Below are 19,447 nucleotides of genomic sequence, written 5' to 3'. Positions count from 1 at the left end.
AATATAAAGAGTTTTATCTCTAAAAACAGTTTAGCTTATAACGCTAGTATATTGGGCATCGAGTAAGCAAAAAGAGATCGCTAGTTAATACCATTAACAAGGCTCAAATTAGCCCCACACTAACACGGCAGCATAATGAGTGTCCTTACATGCAAACCGAAGCATTGAGAACTTTGTAAGTGTATAGACAGTTTAATAAGAAGATACTTTACACAGACAGTACAGTTAGCGCATATAGACAGCAGCCATCTTGGAAAACAGTCTCGATCAATAGAACCACGAAGGTGAGCGAACAGTACGTGTAGATATTGAAGATAAGATAAATTATATTTATTTTTTTATTTTCTCTGTTGCGTTCAGTGCTTCTCTTATGCGCTCAGTGCTTTCTTCCGGAAACAACGGACCATATGAGATTCCAAGTCACAGTTCAGCTCACGTATCACCGTGTTCGTGGTTCTATTGATCGAGACTGTTTTCCAAGATGGCTGCTGTCTGTATGTGCTAACTGTACTGTCTGTGTAAAGTATCTTCTTATTAAACTGTCTATACACTTACAAAGTTCTCAATGCTTCGGTTTGCATGTAAGGACACTCATTATGCTGCCGTGTTAGTGTGGGGCTAATTTGAGCCTTGTTAATGGTATTAACTAGCGATCTCTTTTTGCTTACTCGATGCCCAATATACTAGCGTTATAAGCTAAACTGTTTTTAGAGATAAAACTCTTTACATTCGATTATCATGAAAACAAATCTCAGGGAACGATTTAGTCTGTACCAATGTGTTATTACACCCGAGGTTCATTTTGCACCGGAGTTGTCCTTTAAAGAGCAGTGGACGTTTCCAATCTCTGCCTGCAGGTGTCAGTGTTTCTAAATTTCACAACCTTTGCCCATTACTGAACGTGTCAAATGCTGTTTTGCCCATGTAAATCAAACCACAGAGCAGTAGTAGTTCTTTTTTTTTCATATTGGGGCTGTAGATGTGATTGTTTGCAGTATGGAGATGGTTATGTCAGTAATGCATTTATACAAACAACCACCCATTCCAACCTAACAAGTGCATAGCAATGTTTTCAAAAATGTATAATGCCTGGGCAGTTGCATAGCAGTGCCCTGACAACCACACATAAAACCCTAGCATCATGACGACGAGTTTTGCACAAGAACTACTCACAATGAAATGGGGAGAGAAAAAATATTATTTAAATGTCTACATATTGCTCTAGATGTTTATATGTGCTCTTCGGGTTGGCTAGACAGCATCCCCTATAATGTTTTAAACCTTACTTTTTGTCTTGTTAAATGTGTAAACGTGTGTGTATGCACTCTCTCATTAACAAAGCTGCAACACTGTAGTATATCATTTGTGCAGTCTATGTTTGTGCCTGATATTTAAAAGTTTGGAGTCTGTAAGATTTTTTTTTTATTAAAGAAACTAATACATTTAAGATGCACTAAATAAATTGAAATCGACAGTAAGGACATTTGTTGAATATACAACATACTGTTGAATATGAACTTTCTATTCATCAAAGAATCCTGAAAAAAAAGGATCAGTTTCCACAAAAATACTATGCAGCACAACTGTTTTCAACATTGCTAAGCAATGTTTCTTGAGCAGCAAATCAACATCAGAATGATTTCTGAAGGATCATGTGACACTGAAGACTGGAGTAATGATGCTGAAAATTCAGCTTTACCATCACAGCAATAAATTATATTTTAAAATAGTAAATGGTTATTTTAATTTGTAATAATATTTCACAATTTAACTGTTTTTTACTGCATTTTTAATCAAACAAATACAGCATTAATGAGCATAAGGACTTCTTTCAAAAACATTAAAAAAATCTTACCGACCCCAAACTTTTGAACGATAGTGTTTCTCTGTTTAACAGAAGGTGATACCACCTTGCTTTCCTTCTATCTTTGTACCTGGTGTTCCTCATGAATTTACGCAAATATTATATAGATGTTAGTTATTATAGCAGTTCATAATATTGTGTTACTTTCTATCATTCCACTTGCTCTGCATGAGATTAACACATAGAATCACACCCATGCTTGTTAGGCCATAGCAACTATTTTCAGCGTATTCACTTCTCGTCTCTGTGCCCATTTATGTCTGTGTTTGTCTCACTAACCCTGACTGTCACACCTCTGTATATCTGTCTAATTTATCAGTCTCTCTTAGATTGTCAGCAGCCTTCTGCCTCAGTACCGCCAACCTCCCCACAACTGAGGCGCGGGAGGGCATCTACGGGCCACAGGTAACCCGTCCTTTGGAGGAACTCGCTCTATACTGCGTCCTCTCTCACTCTATTTCTCACAGAGAAAAATGTCACACCTACTGTATAGGGTCATGCAGTCACAAGTATTGTTAACAGCACCACCCACTTGGTCACACTTTTACAGTGCAATTGAAAAACACCACTGATTAAAAGTTTTGAATAATTACGATTTTTTTATGATCCTCCAGAAATCATTCTAATATGCTGATTTGGTGCTTAAGATTTTTTTTTAATCATTATCAATGTTGAGAAAAATTGAAACCTTGATACACTACCATTTAAAAGTTTTACAGTTAAAAAAATGATTTTATTAAGCAAGGATGCATGAAATTGTTTAAAAAGTGACACTTAACACATTTATAAAGTTACAAAAGGTTTCTACTTTAACACTGATAATAATTAGAACCATTATTATTAACTGAGCACCAACAACAAATGCACCAAATCAGCCTATTAGAATGATTTCTGAAGGATCATGTGACACTGAAGTCTGGAGTAATGGCTGCTGGAAATTCAGCTTTAACATAATATATATTTAAATACAGAACAGCACATAAATGCTGCCTTGGTGAGTCGTCACCATTTTAAGTGAGAAGTCACTTTAAATGTTAAAGTGACTTCTTTAACATTTAAACATTTTAATTATTCCAAACTTTTGACCGGTAGTGTATGCAAATAAAAAATGAAGATGCCCTCTCATCCCTGTGCCGATGAGATTCCTGAATCCTTTCTTTCCAAATACTTTGCCTGCTTAAAAGCTACTAGCTTTTGCATGTGCCCCTGTGTGTCTGTCAAAAGTGAGTTAATGCTTATGTCAGAGCTATACTGAATTATTGACATGCTTCTTTTTCTATAGCAATTCCTCCAGTTTAACAGGGAACAGGATATGGCGATTTCATTTTACACCAACTTATGGTCTCTGTTTCTCTTTTTTCTCTCTTCTGGCTGTGCCGTTTGTCTCTTGGTAGTCCTAATGTGTTGTTATCTCTTCAAGAGGACCAGATACCTGCGGCTAACTCCAGACTTCCATGTGACCCTTTCAACTGTCTGGCCCATCATTCTCATCTTTTTGGCCCTTAGCCTCCTGTCAATCAACTATCAGTGGCCTATCCTTACAGAGACAAAGGAAGGGGGCGGGGCACATCAGTCAATCATGACCTCCCAGCCAATCAGATGCCCCTCTCCATGTGTGATTGATCCCAGAGGAGCCCAATCTAATTTCTCTCCCAATCACTGAGATTGGATGATTATTCAATGGTGCTTAAAGTACTAATTATCATGTTGAGTGAGATGAGAGCAAACGGAAATGGATTGATGCACTTATTTATCTATTTTTTTATTTTATTTAATTTATTTGTGTTTTTGTTTGTTTATTTTTAAATATTATTTGTGTTATGTCTGATTATTTGGATATGAATATGGTTTTGGATACGAATACAGCTTTGCTTGAAAATTCACTTTTAAACCACAGAAATAATGTTAATTACATCAACCCAGGAGTACATTGCAGTATGAAAGGCCACTTAAGCACCATTATCAGTCTAAGCTAATATTTGACTTTCAAAACGGACAAAAAAAGTGTGACATAATAGAAAGAGATGTTTGAATGGTTGAATATAGGTGATACTGGTTAAATGGACTATTGAGATATAACTTTCAACAAGTAGAAACAATGTTCAATGTGATATTTGAGTGACTTTTATTTCGACCTTTAAGCTCCTGAGGTGATGTTTGCATTTCAGTGATAATACAATTGAGTTTTCAGCTGCTTTAACGTAATTCCACATGAAACATGTTGTCCTTTTATAACCGTTTATTGCTCTGCATATGCATAAAGATTATATTTTATACCTTAATTGTTTTTTTCTATCGATGAAGTGATGTCAGATAAGTCTTTGAGGTTTGAGTGGACATGTAGGCCTAGTTTAGGACCTGATGGGCAAAAATCATGTTTAAGGAAGTGGCGCTATAGCTTGAATGGGGCTTGATCCCAGTGCGCTGCTAAATTTGTACATGAAGTGGGTTTATTACTCTCAGATCTGCTCCATAAACAGCATACATATTAGTATCCCATATTCAGAATCTCTCTTTACATACAGTATCTCCTCCTCTCTCGGTTTTATTTTCTCTTTAAGTTATATCTAATCTTGACCTTATATAAAGCACAAACATATCTATGCATTTTGAAACAGGCACAGGATCATTTTAAATCATTTGGTCATCTCTCCTCCAATCACAAAGTGATTTGTACCAGCAGGATTAAATATCAGATGTCATTGTTTTTATACAGCAGTAAACCACAAAAACACATTTTCAGTCTCATTGATTGACTGAAAGGTTATTAATGTGTCTAAATGAAGAATACAATCAGCAGCTTCTCAAAGCATAACTATCTCCATTGTGGAACTAGAACAAAGCTCAGTCTATGTAATGACATACAAAGAACGATTTAAGATAAATGGTCTCATTCACAATCTCTTTTAGCTCCCAGTTCTCAGTTTCTGTTCAGTCTAACCCATTCATTTGGTGTTTTAGACTATATTCATTTCTTTTCGAGCATTTCCGATAAGACGAGGAGTTTCAGTTTTATTAACTACACATTGTGGTAGATTTTCTGCCTCTGAAGTGAAATATAGTGAATAACACCCACAATGTCACATGGTGTGGACTGGTGAAAGCATGATCTTGCCGCAGGATATTTTTGTGTATACGGTCATAAGCCACAAAAGTTTTTCGTGAAATAAAATGTAAAAATAACACTGACTCCTGTCCTTATTAAATGAGACTAAATGTGTGTGAAAGGTTTTTTTGTGCATAGCCTACTGTAGTATATCACAGCACACATCTGTGTTTACTTTGCACCAAGGTCTAGTCTAGAGGACTGAGCAAATAAACTCCTAATTTTTACAACTCATATTGTTAAAATGATTTTTATTGCTTTAGAATTATTACTTTTAAAAAACTGTTGCCACAAAAATAAAAAGTAAAAGCACTTTTAGTTTATTGCAATTACACGTTTTCTTTCAAATTTCTGTATATTTTATCATTTTCACACAAAAAAATTAATAACCCCAATCATCTTTATAGTGTAGTACAACGGTCTCTAGATCCTCTAATTTGATTGGCTAAGCCGTGTTAGGTGAACAGGATCAAAAAGACTCGACTCACTGAGACGAATCAAAATCCTCTCACATAGCTTTTTTTCTTTCAGAAAATGATTGTCTTCGTAATTTTTTTACTATTTATTTATTTTATTTTATTTCATGACACTTTATAGTCTACAGTTTGTTTGTTTTTTTGTCTAGTTATTCTTCAAAGCAGAGAATCCGCCTGGCAACGATTCAAAATTCGGCACAACAACCTGTCCTCTAATTTCATTGGAAGCGGTATGTAGCCTATTCAAAAGATTCGACTCATTGATTTATCAAATCTCCACAAACTAATGCTTTGAAGTCGGTAAGTCAAAATAAACAGTAGGGGGTCAGAGCACAGAGGAAATGACTAGTCACTAGACCAATCCTGTTATCAGAGCGGTTAGAGGGCGGTGATATGGGCTGATAAAGCGATAATGATTTACTCAGTGCGGTGCACTACTGTGGCAGCCAAAGAATCTGAGGAAAACACAATAACCAACCAAGCATTTTGCTTTACTTTTACGTAACACTAGAGACCGTTTACTGTCGCAGACAAGGACTTCGCTGAAATGCTGTGTGGACGTACAACGACCGTTTTTTATCTACAAAGGATTCAATTTGTAAAACAAGTCTTTTAAATGTTGGAACGAACTAAAGAAAACATGAGTGAATTGAGGAGAAACGCTATAAGGAGGAAGTCTAAGCCGAAGAAGACAGGAGGGTCGGCGGAGGAATGCCCGGAATCCTCAGGTGAGTGCAGCGGTCAGGTGTGACCGGATCCGCTTAAATAATGTTGGGCTTATCCTTCTCATGTCAAACAATACACCAGATACATTGCCAGCCTTCAGGAAAAACTGCTATCTTGTCAGGCATTTGGAAATATTTTCTTCGGTTAGCTTGGAAATAAGGATTAGAAAATGTGATGACACACTTCTGATAGGCCATAGCTAAAACTTTTTTTAATTGATTTTTTAGGTGGGCGATATGACCAAAATGTCATATCAGGAGTAATTGTATTACTGTACTTCTCCTGCTCACTAAAGCTGCGATTATCTATTTACATAATTTATAAATGATAGGCCTATAAAATTTATATAGATTGATACATCACATTATATCGTTGCCACGATATAGGCCTAGTGTATATCGTCTTAATTATCAGCCCTTGACATGTTTTTACCTGCAGAATATGTGTGTATTTGAACCCACAGAATGTGTATTAGTAATATTAATTATTAATAAAATATTTGTAAATATTTTTGATATTCAGATAAATGTTTTACATATACTTTTATTTTTATATATAAAAGTTCATGTAAAACATTTTTCTGAATATATATATATATATATATATAATAGCAAAAACATGTTTGTAAAGTTTCCTGTTGTAGAATGGAGCAATGCTAGATCCATATAAAGGGCCTGAATACTTTGATTAAATATTTATTTTGGGCAAAAATTAATAAATTAAATAAAAAAACCAGCAACAGATCTACTTTTTGAGGTGTCTTTTTAGTTCTTAGTTAGTTTTAATATAAAACCAGTTCATACAATCTTTTCGTGCTCAAATTCATGATCGTAGTTTGCCTTAATCTCTGACAGCACACAAGAGATTTGGGAAAGTGCATTGGAATAAATGCCAGACTCCATTTTCTTCTTTGGATGAAAGCCCTGTTTGTACTGTAAGCTCAGGATATGAGAGTGAACATGTCCCAACGGGTTGCATTATAGTGTTTGCATTGCAATAGTGAGATGTCTCATCTCTGACGATATGAACCAGCATGCATAATTCTGTAGCTTAAGGTCAGGGAATGTGCAAGAACTGGATTGAGCCAGTCTGTGTTTATAGGAATAACAGCCTACTGTCAAGAATACTCTGCATGGCACAGTATACAGACATGTATAGAAGTCAATTGGTGCCATAGAGTCAAGTGTGAATGTGACTGGATAATTGCCAATGCATCATTTGCCTTTCAACAAAAGCAAAACATTGTGTTCCTTTGGATATTGTTGCATATGAATTCAATTTTAAGTTCCTATTTTAATTTATATAGGTCAGGCAAAAAGTGATTTGATTATCTCTATAATACAGTGTTTATTCTTAAGGCCGGCTATTCACTATTGTCAGTTCAGAGAACTCTTGGTACTGTATCTTATTGAAGAGGCTGCAGTGGGTGACCCAGTCTCATTTATTTATCTGGTGAAGATCCACTTTCTGTGCTTGTTATCTTTACTGTTCAGTAAATCACAGTAAAGGGAGCTCACAGTGCACATTGTTGTTGATGTCTTTGGGAGTTGAATAGTTAGAAGTTGGATCTTTGCTGATTCACATTGCTCTTAGGAGTAATTTGTTTAGTTAATTAGCTTCCAACATGTGAAACTATGCAAAAATACTAATTGAAATGCAATATCTCCAACATTACCAAACAATTCTGTACAATTTATAGTAGAATTATAATATATTAGAGACGATCAGGGGGTGTATATACGTGTATCTTACCACTAAAAGTTATCCTAAATAGCTCTAAAAGTTCTTAGACATTTACATTTTTACATTTACATTTAAGCTTACAAATGAGGAGGGCAATATAAGCAAATTCAAACCAACAATAGGGCAACAATATGCAAGTGCTGTGATTAGTCCCAGTTCTGTCATGACAACTCTCTGGAGATTGGTATGGTAATAGAGATTGGCATGGTAATAGATATGGCAATGTTAATGTTGGCCTTGGCGGAATAGATCTGCTACGCTGCTGCTGCTGTAGAGCAAGTACCGAGACTTGCTGCTGCCAATACATTCACAGACATTGCTGTGATATTGTAAGACATGCTGCTGCGGACATACTGTATGACATATATATACGCACATGTAACATAGGATTTAACCCCTGTAGCAGATCTATAATGGTGGAGCTGGGGAAGGTGGAGGGTTTCTTAAAGCGCACTGCATACTGCTACCAGCAACACACCGGCATTTGTTTGAATGTTGAGCCGCAGCTCATTGGATGCTGATGCAACAGCACAACACTGTTTTCAACTAAAAACGGATGACTTTTTATGCGTTTTTTTGGTCATTTATTTACACTACAACGGCATTTTGGGTGTCTGAAAACGCAGACAAAAAAAACGCAAATCTCTGAAGACGATGACGTCATGCACATGTGTATTACGTGTTCAATCTATAGTGTTTCATCGCCATCTAATGGCCTGGCAGCAGAATACACAGCGTTTTTAGCCGTTTCGCGGATTTCGGGGATCGTTTTGACAATGATGTCATCTTTACGCGGAAAACTCAAAGGAAAAACTCCTCAGTTTTAAGCATATCGTTGTCATGTAAACGTACCCAAAGACTCATCAGCCTGCGCTAGAGTTTCATGCCAGAACTAGGTATTATCTCTTGAACAGTACATGTAGCGCTTTTATTTATTTATTTATTTATTTTTATAAATAGATATAGAATAGTAAGTGTTAGTATTAATTAGTCGAGTGTTGACGAAAAAGATGCGTCTTCAGCTGTTTCTTGAAAATGGCTAAAGACTCGAGTTGAGATAGGTCATTCTACCAGCTTGGAACAGTCAAGGTAAAGGTCAGTGAAAATGATTTTGTCCCTCTTTGGGATGGCACCACAAGGCGCCGTTCAATTGCAGAACGCAGGCTTTTCTTCAAGTGGTGTAGTGAGTTTACTTAGTCTCGCGTAGCCAGACCTTCAGACTGACGGCTGAAGGTCTGGAATTTATAGCAGCTTTCTTTGGCCAAGGCCCGCCCATAAGGCCGTTTGACCGACAACATGTCAAACAACCAATTACAGTTCGTTTCGTTCAGCGTCACGTTTCGGGGCGTGGAAATGTCCCCACAACAACAGACCGGCGTGCAACAAGTCAGTCAGCATAGAAAATCAAAGAAGGAGAAGAAAACAAGCAGTATCTGTGTATGTCTATGCATAATAGATAGGAGGGGACACACAACTAGTAAAATTGGATCTGCTGGGACTCCTTCTAAATGCTGACAAAGGGTCGGCCAGGCTTGGAAAATCCCGTCGGCAAACAGGCTAAAATATCTCTTTTTGTCTCCACTAAGTGCCTCAAACAAAACTCCTGGACATTTCTTAAATAGTCTATGCCGTGAACCTCGCATACTTTTGAGAATCCTACGTTTAGCTGATCTTGATAAATGCTCATTGTCACTCATGTAAACACAACAGTTTTTCTTCCGCAATCACACGTCTGCGCTTTGTTTCCCGGCGGACCGAAAATAAACGCGACACTCGCGCCCCCCGGAAATCCGATAAAATTCAACCAATCATATGACGACTTCGACATTCCTGAAGTCTTTCCAGGTAAGTGCAAGGGGGTAATCCATCGACCGGAAGTTGAAGCCGGCCGGGTGCTGCCATGTTGTAGCAGAACTTCACTTGCGTTAGCATTTCCATTGACTCCCATTCATTTTGGCGTCACTTTGACAGCGAATAACTTTACATCTGGGGCGTTTAAAGACTCCATTTGTCCATTATTTATTTCTAAAGAAACACGACAATGTATAAAGGGCTCCATTACCTTCTATGTTACACTATGGCCCCGTAGAAACAGTTTTAGTAAAAATAGGCTAACGATTGCGTCATAAGCACTCTGTCGCGCTGTACAGAAATTACCGTACAGACAGGAGGAGAAGCTCGCAGGCAATCGGGGGGACGTCCCGTCAAGGGAGAAGCCCATAGATAATGAGTCCATAAAAGCAACGGAATACTTACTCCTGCTCACTCACGCCAAAGAACTCTTTGCTCAAGTTCCCCGTCTCTGCAAGATTAACGTTGGCAATTTTCAGGCACAGCTACTAGAAGATTAACGTCTGTCAGACAGCTTGCTCACGTCATCAAGCTTAGTTTGAGTCGGTTTGAGTCTGCGCGTCAGGAACGGAAGTGCTCAAAAATCGCTAAAAATGGGCTTCAACTGAGTTCCAATGAGATGGCTATGTCCACTTCTTATACTGTCTATGGTTAAGTGTACCATATGCATCAGACGTTTAGCCAATGTTCCGTGGGCGTGACGTCTGAGGCTGAGACTAGAGTTTACTAGGTATTGGGGTGCAGAGCAAGTGGTTGTTCTAACACATCAGTGCCTTGAATTTGATGCAAGCGGCAATTGGCAACAAGTGCAATTTTATAAGAAGAGGTGTGAGCATTTTTGGCATGCGCTATCGGCATTTGTTTTGACATGTCAATAGAGAAATCAAAATAATTATCTGAATCAGTCACAAAAGACAATTATCTATGCTCGCACCAGATAATCAAAAATAATAGTGAAGAATATATGTGCTGAAAGAAAGACAGAATAGAGGTGACTGCACATAAACAGGAAAAAGCACAGGGACCCTTAGCTATTTCCTGAAATTTATGCTCTATGTATTTTTTAGAAATGCTTTTCTCTTCAAACTTTTGGGATTTGATTAAACGAGCTAGTTTTTGTTAGTTTCCACTAACACAAGTTGTTGTTAAAGGTAACTATTAACTGTTGGTGGCACTTCACTAAATCCAATGTTTCCTCTGTGACACTGAAGTCAGTGTTTTAGGGGTTTTGGGTCAGACTCAGGTAAGACGGATCTGTTGTCGCAACCTCACCAGAGCCAAAGACTTTTTTGTGAATCGTGTATTCTTAGCAGGGCTGTAGTTTGTGATGTGAGAGATGTGATAGAGAGGGGCTATAAATAACTCATGGACTTATGTAACTTATACACACCCTTCATTATCCTCCAGTAAATATTTAAGGATGAGGCGGACCAGCCACAGGAAATGGGTCATTATTTCAGCTTTAACACTGAGATCTAGACTAAAATAAATATTGTCATATCAGCAAATAATTGACATAATACTCTTATCTTTAGCTATGTTACTCTACATAGCTTTTTAAAGGCAGGTATACATGTAGAAACTTCCAGCAGGTGGCAGTATGATATCAAAAAAACTGTGCACAGAGCCTAATGGACATTTCTGATGCTATTTCTAAATTGAGACATAAAGCTTAGTGTTAACAGAGTAGCTTCTGCTATATGTTTGTGTCAGGACTGTTTATTTTTCCTGTAAATATTTCCTTAAAATGTTAAATCTTATCTTATATCTTGCATCTGTTTTTATATTTCACCTTCCCCCATTTTGGTATCTTTTTTTTTTTTTTAAATCAGCTTTTTTTATCACAGGAATAAATAACATTTTAAAATATATTAAAAATAGATATTTTAAATTTTAATAATAATTTCTAACAACATTCATGTTTTAATGTATGCTTGATCAAATAAATGCAAGATATTTTTTTCAAAAACATGAAGAAGAAAACAACATTTAACCTGTAGACAGGACCTCTCAAAGTAATTTTAGTTTTCACAAATAAATGCTTAAATTACTCAATATTTTTCCATGTAAATGCACAGGGGAGGGTTCATAACAATAGTTATTTATGTTACACTGTTGTTGTTGTTGTTGTTGTTTTGTTTTTTGTTTTTTTTGGGGGGTGGGGGGGGTATATTCATGAGAAAGTCCTATAAGGTCAATTCAAAATGACGCACTTCCTGTCAGTTTCTGATGATAGGGAGGTGACTTCCATACTTGCCTATTGTGCAGAACACAATACACTGCAGACAGGATGTTGCAAGGTCTTGTGTTAGTCATATTATACTGTAGACTGGTGGTAATCATGTTAAAAGGTAGGCCTAGTCTAGGTCTGGCGATGGCGTGCTCTAAAGGATGTAGGATTTTGAGTTGCACCTTATGTAACTTCCTGTCTTTTCATTTGTCTTAATGACTATAGAGACTTTAAGACCCTGGGTAATTAATTTCACCCTTAGTTGACTCAAAGCTCACCCAGGTCAGATCTCTGCTTTGTTTACCTATGAGAATAAGTGTAGCAGTAATAGAAGTTTGAGCTCTTATGTACCCTACCCATCCACCCGGGGCAGTTCTGCCCATGTCCTTTCCTCTTGAACAATTTGGATGTGATTCATCTGCTTAGCAAACACACTGCAGGGCTGGAGTTTCCTGACTTTTGTCTAGAGTTTCCCCCCTCAGGCTGGAGGAATGGGGCAATCCTGTAGCTCGAACATCATGCCTAGGACAGACTCATTTTTGGAGACTTTAAGCACCAGGAGCATCTTTCAACCACATACAATCTTGCTGAACTCAAGATTTAATGGAAATTCCTGGAATGGAAACATAAAACATGTACATGTCTCCAATCAACATCAATGAATGAAGAAACATTGAAATCTTCAGCTTTTCAGTGAAAGGCTTTCTGAAAAAATTCTGAATTCCTTCATCTCCCATTATAGATCGTTTGGATCTTTAAGAGCTTGATTTTTGTAAAATGGACTGCTTTTTATAGGTGTGCACAAGAGGGAATTAGAGAGGAAGTGGTGATACAGTGGATATTTTTGTCCATTCTTCATCTACAGGAAGCCGGGCTTCACTTTCTCCCCCTGCTTTCTCGTCACTCCTTTTGTGGAACCCCTGGATTCTTCCCTGCACTTCAATCTTTGTCTTTAACTCATTTTCTCTGTGTACTGGAGTCTAGTTGATGGACATTGATGGATTTTTTGGGCTCTGGCCTCAGAAAAGCTCTCTTCCTCCGCACAGCCTCGGGTAGGTGACCCAACAGTTCTTGCTGTAATGAGCTCCAACAATGCCAGCCATGAGAAGTTTTACTATGACTCTGGAAATGAAAACTGTGTTTGGTTGTCAGAGAATGTAGGCTGTTGATAGAACTCTGACTCTTTGCCCGAGTGAGATTTAAAAATGAATTGAGTATGAGTAGGAAAGCTGCATCCATATAATCACAAAACAACAGATCATGGGGAATGGATTGAGAAAAATGAAACATCGTCGAAAGTATTGGTTTTGGCCAACTAAAGGTAATGTTGTGTTTCAGTAACTATTCATGAGTTGTTAGTCAATGTTAAAGGGATAGTTAACCAAAAACAATTAGTTGTCACTATCATGGCGTTCCAAAAAAATATTTTTTTTGTGTCTATATACATTGAAAGTCAAAATGGGATCCAATGTTGTTTTGAAACCAATTGACTTTCATTATGGACAAACACTTAAAACATTTTTCACAATATCTTATTTTGTGTTCTGCTGATGAAAGAAAGTCATACAGATTTGGAATGTCATGAGGGTGAATAAATAATTATATATATATATATATATAATTTATTTATTTATTTTTATTTTTTTGGGTGAACTATAACTTTAAAATACTGCATTAAAAGAAAGAATTTGAGGAGATTTATGTGCAAGCTACCTGGAGAAGTTTACTATCTGAATTAAAAAAAAAGGATTCACCATCTAGATGTGGTTATCACAGAAAGAGCTTGGACAAAAAAGAAATTACAGAATACACCCACAAAATGTTATTAACAAAATGTGTAAAGGGTTGAAGTCAACATGAAACGAGTTTGCTGCACATTTTAATCCATATTATTTATTGGATTGTGAAAAATGTTCTCTTGTGGTTGGAGTGAAGGGGTTAAAAGTTCAAGGGCTAATGGTGACATCCGTAGAAAGCCGTCAGCCTGCATTTTTTCAGCTTATTTTTAAAACAATTGTTTAAAAGTGTAATTCCTAGCGAAAAACTACATTAGCCATGATGCTGTACAGAAAACTCTTAAATTAATGAAAAAAATATCTATTTATTTATTTATGACTTTGTTAGATTAGAGTATACCATGCAACAGATTATTTCATCAACATGTTTCTTAAAAGTAGCCTAGGTTTAGGCTTTAGGTTTAGGTTTATCCCACCCTCCAATCAGAGTGCTCTCTAAAGCCACGCCTCCTTCAAAACACATGAACTACACAGCAGAGCCTGCAGTCTGAAATCGCATAACATGACAATAATAATGAACATAAACAACTTGCAGAGCTCTTTCTTGTATCACTTGACTGCTGCAGATTCATTTCGGCTTTGGTAGTGTTGACATAGAAACGCATAAATCTGATTCTGAGGACGTGAACAGCTCCGGGCAGAACATAACATGTTGCCATATCGTAATTATGGTTAAGATATGTCGTAAACGCAGCATAAGCTCGTTGTTATGGTTCAGGAGTAACTGTAAAAAGGTGGTGGCTGTTTGTTTGTGGCACTCTGTGGCTGTCTGTCTACAACTCTGCCTCATGGAACACGTAATATCTGCGCAAGCAGGGCGCGCGGAGGTATGGAAATACATATGTTGACAGGCAGGTAGGACATCGTATCATTGCATTCGGACCGATATGAAGAGTTTCAACCAGTACAACAAAAAGTGTTTATAAAAAAAATTGCCTACCCTACCTTTAATAGTTTTACACCATTACTGGAATTCAGTTTTCTTTTGAAATGGTGCCTGCAGCTGTTTCAGGGCTAATCCAGACACCCCATTCTCTCTCTTGCACACTGTCTTCTTTCAAATACTCTTTTGCTTCGAATCAAATGTTGTGATTCATTTCAGAGTTGATTGGTTTGACAAGGCTTAATTTTTTGATAAAATAAATGTGGGGTGATTAGAATGCTTTTACACGTGGGGCGATCCACAAATACAATGTGCTGAAGGAGGGCTGTTCTCTGCTTTTGAAAAACGTAATAAATGTTCTCATGCACCTGAATAATGACGTCGTATCCTTTTTCAATGTACACACTCGATCTTTCCCGTTCTACTTCCCTTTTTAGTTTCTGAGCCATATGAGGACACCACCACCTCCCATTCTTTCCTTTATCCTCTCTGTTTCTGTCTCTTTATATGTCATTTTCCCTCTCACTTTTCCTGTGTGTAGTGTGGTTGTGGTAATAACATTTGTGCTGAACCAAAATATGCATGTGGAATTTAATTTATTTATCAAGATTAAATTAAACTAAATTGTATATATTTTTATTTTTATTCAGTTATACTAATACATGCTTTCGTTCTATCCCGCCTGGATTACTGTAATTCTTTATATGCAGCAGGAATATCTCAGTTTTCCTTTACAAGGCTTTAAATGGTCCAAAACGCTTCTGCTAGATTCCTAACTGGGGTTCGCAAACATGAACATATTACTCCAATTTTATTGTCTCTTCGAGAGGGGATCGTGCCTTTGCAGTAGTCGGTCCTAGGCTGTGGAATAGCCTCCCTGTATCCCTGAGATCGTTGTCCTCTTTATATGAGTTTCAATTTAAATTAAAGCTGTATCTTTTTGACCGGGTATTTCTCTAAAATCCTCCACATTTCAATTGTGGTTCTTATACATTGTCTCAATGGTAATGGTATTTTGCTTTTCATTTCATGTCAACTTCTGTTGTGTTTATTCGTGCTATATAAATAAAATGAATGAAATTAAATATTTACAGTTTATCGTCATTATAGTCCTATAGATGGGACATTTAAAAAAGAAATAAATTAAACGCATGTCTGATTGTCCAGCAGGGGGCAGAGGTGCTTTGACAGTGACGCTCATGTGCTGAAGCCTGTGAAGTCTACAATAACTCACTTACTCCACTGCCATTCACATAGTCGTTATAAAAGAATGCTTCACAAAACACACTTTCCCAAAATAAGTGACAAGTATGGGCAGCTTTCTGTGTGTGTGTGTGTGTGTGTGTGTGTGTGTGTGTGTGTGTGTGCTGATTCTCTAAGTGTAGGCTATAAGATGTTGTGTTTATGCATCTTTAAATAGTACAAATGAGATTTGTGTGTTAATTACACTTTATATACAGTATATATATATAAAACAAAGTTGACACTCACGATGTATATGTGTATATATGTATATATATATATATATATATATATATATATATACATATATACACATATACATCGTGAGTGTCAACTTTGTTTTTCCTTCAAGTTTATCTACTGAGCCAAGTTGGACATGGACAACAATGAGGAAACTTTTTGTCAGCTTTCTGGCCTCACACCCACCCACACAAAGCTGTCTGACAGGAAATCTGAAGGGTGTTTGTGTTATGCCTGCTGGGATGGTATTTTGGTTTTCCTGTGTATATATAACAAGGAAGGTTTTTTTTTTTCAATAATAATGCATCCTTTTTAAGAACACAAACACCTGCACCTGCTCACACACACACTCAGTAGTACAGTTTAAAGATTCAGTGACATTCATATCATTTTGTTATGTGTATCTCACGTGTTCATTTCCATAATACTTTCCTAATGGGTCAACAGCTGTTTGATGTCTTTTAGCAGTATTAGCGAGCCAGTATGATATGGATACAAAAAGTGAGAGATGTGCTACGGAGATATACTGTATCGTATGACCCTGAAAGCACTTTTTATTAAAACGTATTAACGTATATCTGTTTCATCTCTTGGGTTTTCATCTTGAGAAAGACCAAAGCTTCAGGATTAGGGTTTTCAATTTTTTTTTTTTTGAGAAACACTGGATTATATAGGCTTATTCTTTTAGGCCTGATTAATATTAGTACTTTCAGTGAGTAGCCTAAATCCCGTTGCCTATGAAAGCAGTATGTCAAAGGGTCATTCAAAAACATCTATAGGGAATGATGTCAGTGTTAAAGACATAGCCTGAGGCTCCATTACAACAAGTGATGAAGGGGGAGGAGAGGACTGAACATGTATTGATGGAGGGAGGAGCCCAGGGCAGGGGCAAACTGGAGCTCGGTGGGACTGGGGGAGATGGGAAATTTGTTGTGTGTGTTTGCTGAGATGTGACCTTAATACAGTGTAGTTGTCAAAGGGCAAGAATGGTGGCGTTAATTTGCATGTAAGGAGTGAGAAGTCAGATAAGTGAGTGAAAAGAGAAAGGGACTATACAAGAAGCGTGACTGAAAATAGGTCAGGTGTGTTTAGCCTGACTGGATGAATTAGCACAAGGGTCATCAAACCGAGGCAGAAATAATTAGGAGGTTTATAGTCAAGTATTGAAGTGTGATTGTGTGTGTGTGCGTGTGTGTACATGTGCATTGGGAGGCATGTCAGGAATTCAGTATGACTCTGTCACCTCAGGCTGTCAGTGTCAGCTTTACTGGATCACAGTCATCAGAAACCAAAATAAATGAGAAATGAAAATAAAAATTATTATGAACATGCTAGCACTTTTTAAAGGCTAAATTCAGTTTCCTGTATGTCACTGTTTTTTTTATAGAGCTGTTCTGTGAGTCTGATTCTCTGTACACAGTAAATGTGAAAAACAGGAAGTAAATGACATTAATTCCCATTGACTCTTATCCACCTTATTTTTAACATAAGAGTGGGAGTGGACATTTGTGTCTAGCATTAAATAGTTTTACTGCACTTTATTATTCTTCAGAAAAATGTTCATATAGCAGATAATGAAACGGAATCTAGCAAATTCAAAGAAAATAGCTTACTTCCTCATTAAAAAAAAGATCTTATATGTAATTAGTCATATATGACTCTTATAGAGAATATGGACACTCTTAGAGGCATATTAATAATTTAAATAACAATATTTACTCTCTTTTGATTCTAAAATTCCATATACACCATTCAAAGGTTTGGGGTTGGTACAAGTTTTTTTTATATTTTTCTAATGTTTACTAAGACTGCATGTATTTGATCAAAAATACAGTAAAACAGTAATGGTGAAATATTGTTACAATTTAAAGTTATATTTTAAAATGTTGTTTATTCCTGTGATGGCAAAAGCTGAATTTTCCGCATCATTACAGTCTTCAGTGACACATGATCCTTCAGAAATCATTCTAATATGCTGATTTGCTGCTCAATAAACATTTCTTATTATTATCAATTTTGACTGCAGTTGTGCTGCTTAATATTTTTGTGGAAACCATGATACATGTTTTCAGGTTTCTTTGATGAATAATAAGTTTTGAAATAGAAATGTTTTGTCATATATGTATTGTCTTTTCTGTCAATTCCGATCAATTTAATGTGTCCTTTTCTGAATAAAAGCATTCATTTCTTTTTAAAAAATCTGACCCACAAACTTTTGAACGGTACTGTATATTTGAATAGATGTATATTTGTAAGGGTAAAAAATACTTTATGTATTACCTTACCATGGTAATAAATAGCAATACAGTGGTACTTACCTCGAGAAATAAATACAGATAAAAAAGCCATGGTGTTACCAGAGTACTTGTTGTCTGTTGTTGTACAGTGAAGAGTTTTATATTTCCCCTAATGTCTTTGTTTCATCATCCAAAAGTGTGAGAATATTGTAGGTGGTGACAGTGCCCCCCCTTTCCCTTCCCCCACAAATCACTGACTCATCTGTATTCCTCTGCTGTCTCCCATGTGGCCTAGTCCTTTCGTCACATGACCGGTGTGTGCCCTCCAATAGAATCAGCCTCATTTTCACCCCTCTACTGAATTATAACGATTCGTGGACTCAGATGACCCGACCAATCAGGGGAGGAGAACTGACATTCTCCAAATATCATAACCACTCATCAATATTCATCTAGTTTTTCCTCCCGTGTCTCACCCCACCCTTTTATCCCAAACCCCCAACCCCTGTTTGTTGGCCCACCCCTCCAGCAACACAATAGGGGTAATTGTCCATGCAACACACACACATTGGCACATAAAGACGGACAGACAAGAACGCGTGGCGTTTCCCTGCCATATGCCGTCCCTCCTCTGGAATGTGATTATCCTCTGTGGAGAAAAAAACAGAGGCTGAGCGGAAAACACACTGTGCGGGTGAAGCAAGTGAGGGAGGAAAGAAAAAGGAGGAGGAGTGAAGCAAGTGTAGAGAGAGAGAGAGAGAGAGAGAGAGAGGAAGGATGGAGGATGCAGAGTGTGTGGCAGCACGGCTAGAGAGGGAGGGTTCATGAGAGGGCTGTTCAGTCTGGCGTGATTCTCTGGATAAAGACGACGGCTCCGTTCCTCTGGAGAACTGAAGTGGAAATCTCTTTCGCACACACTTCTCGCTGCCATCTCGAAACCGACGAAGCCTCGCATCAGGTCAGTGCTGTCTCTTTCGCTTTCGCACACAGCTGACCACAGTTGAGAAGGGCTGTGGCTCTTGAAGCTTATTCAGGTTTACCGCTGCAGACTAT

General features: G+C 37.3%; 2 protein-coding genes across 7 annotated transcripts in view; both read left to right on the top strand.

Annotated features, from left to right (window-relative positions):
* The window catches only part of bicd1a (bicaudal D homolog 1a), a 38,147-nt gene extending 34,566 nt beyond the window's left edge, over positions 1-3,581 (top strand). Inside the window, exons 8-9 of one of the 3 annotated variants that reach the window (XM_056261336.1) lie at positions 2,184-2,269; positions 3,259-3,581. In XM_056261336.1, the coding sequence (XP_056117311.1) occupies positions 2,184-2,269; positions 3,259-3,370 (198 nt within the window). In that variant the 3' untranslated portion in view covers positions 3,371-3,581. The remainder of the gene's footprint in view (positions 1-2,183; positions 2,270-3,258) is intronic. The other 2 variants (XM_056261337.1, XM_056261338.1) reach the window with 2 other exon arrangements.
* A 2,247-nt stretch (positions 3,582-5,828) lies between these two features.
* fgd4a (FYVE, RhoGEF and PH domain containing 4a) overlaps positions 5,829-19,447 on the top strand; it is a 61,380-nt gene continuing 47,761 nt past the window's right edge. The window contains exon 1 of one of the 4 annotated variants that reach the window (XM_056261329.1): positions 5,829-6,174. In XM_056261329.1, the coding sequence (XP_056117304.1) occupies positions 6,063-6,174 (112 nt within the window). In that variant the 5' untranslated portion in view covers positions 5,829-6,062. Of the gene's footprint in view, positions 6,175-12,808; positions 13,049-13,232; positions 13,318-19,447 lie in introns of those variants that run through there. The other 3 variants (XM_056261330.1, XM_056261333.1, XM_056261331.1) reach the window with 3 other exon arrangements.

This window comes from Rhinichthys klamathensis, unplaced genomic scaffold (assembly GCF_029890125.1).
Source record: "Rhinichthys klamathensis goyatoka isolate OS25496 unplaced genomic scaffold, OSU_Roscu_1.1 h1tg000181l_1, whole genome shotgun sequence".
NCBI lineage: Eukaryota > Metazoa > Chordata > Actinopteri > Cypriniformes > Leuciscidae > Rhinichthys > Rhinichthys klamathensis.
This window is presented reverse-complemented; position numbering and strand designations above follow the sequence as displayed.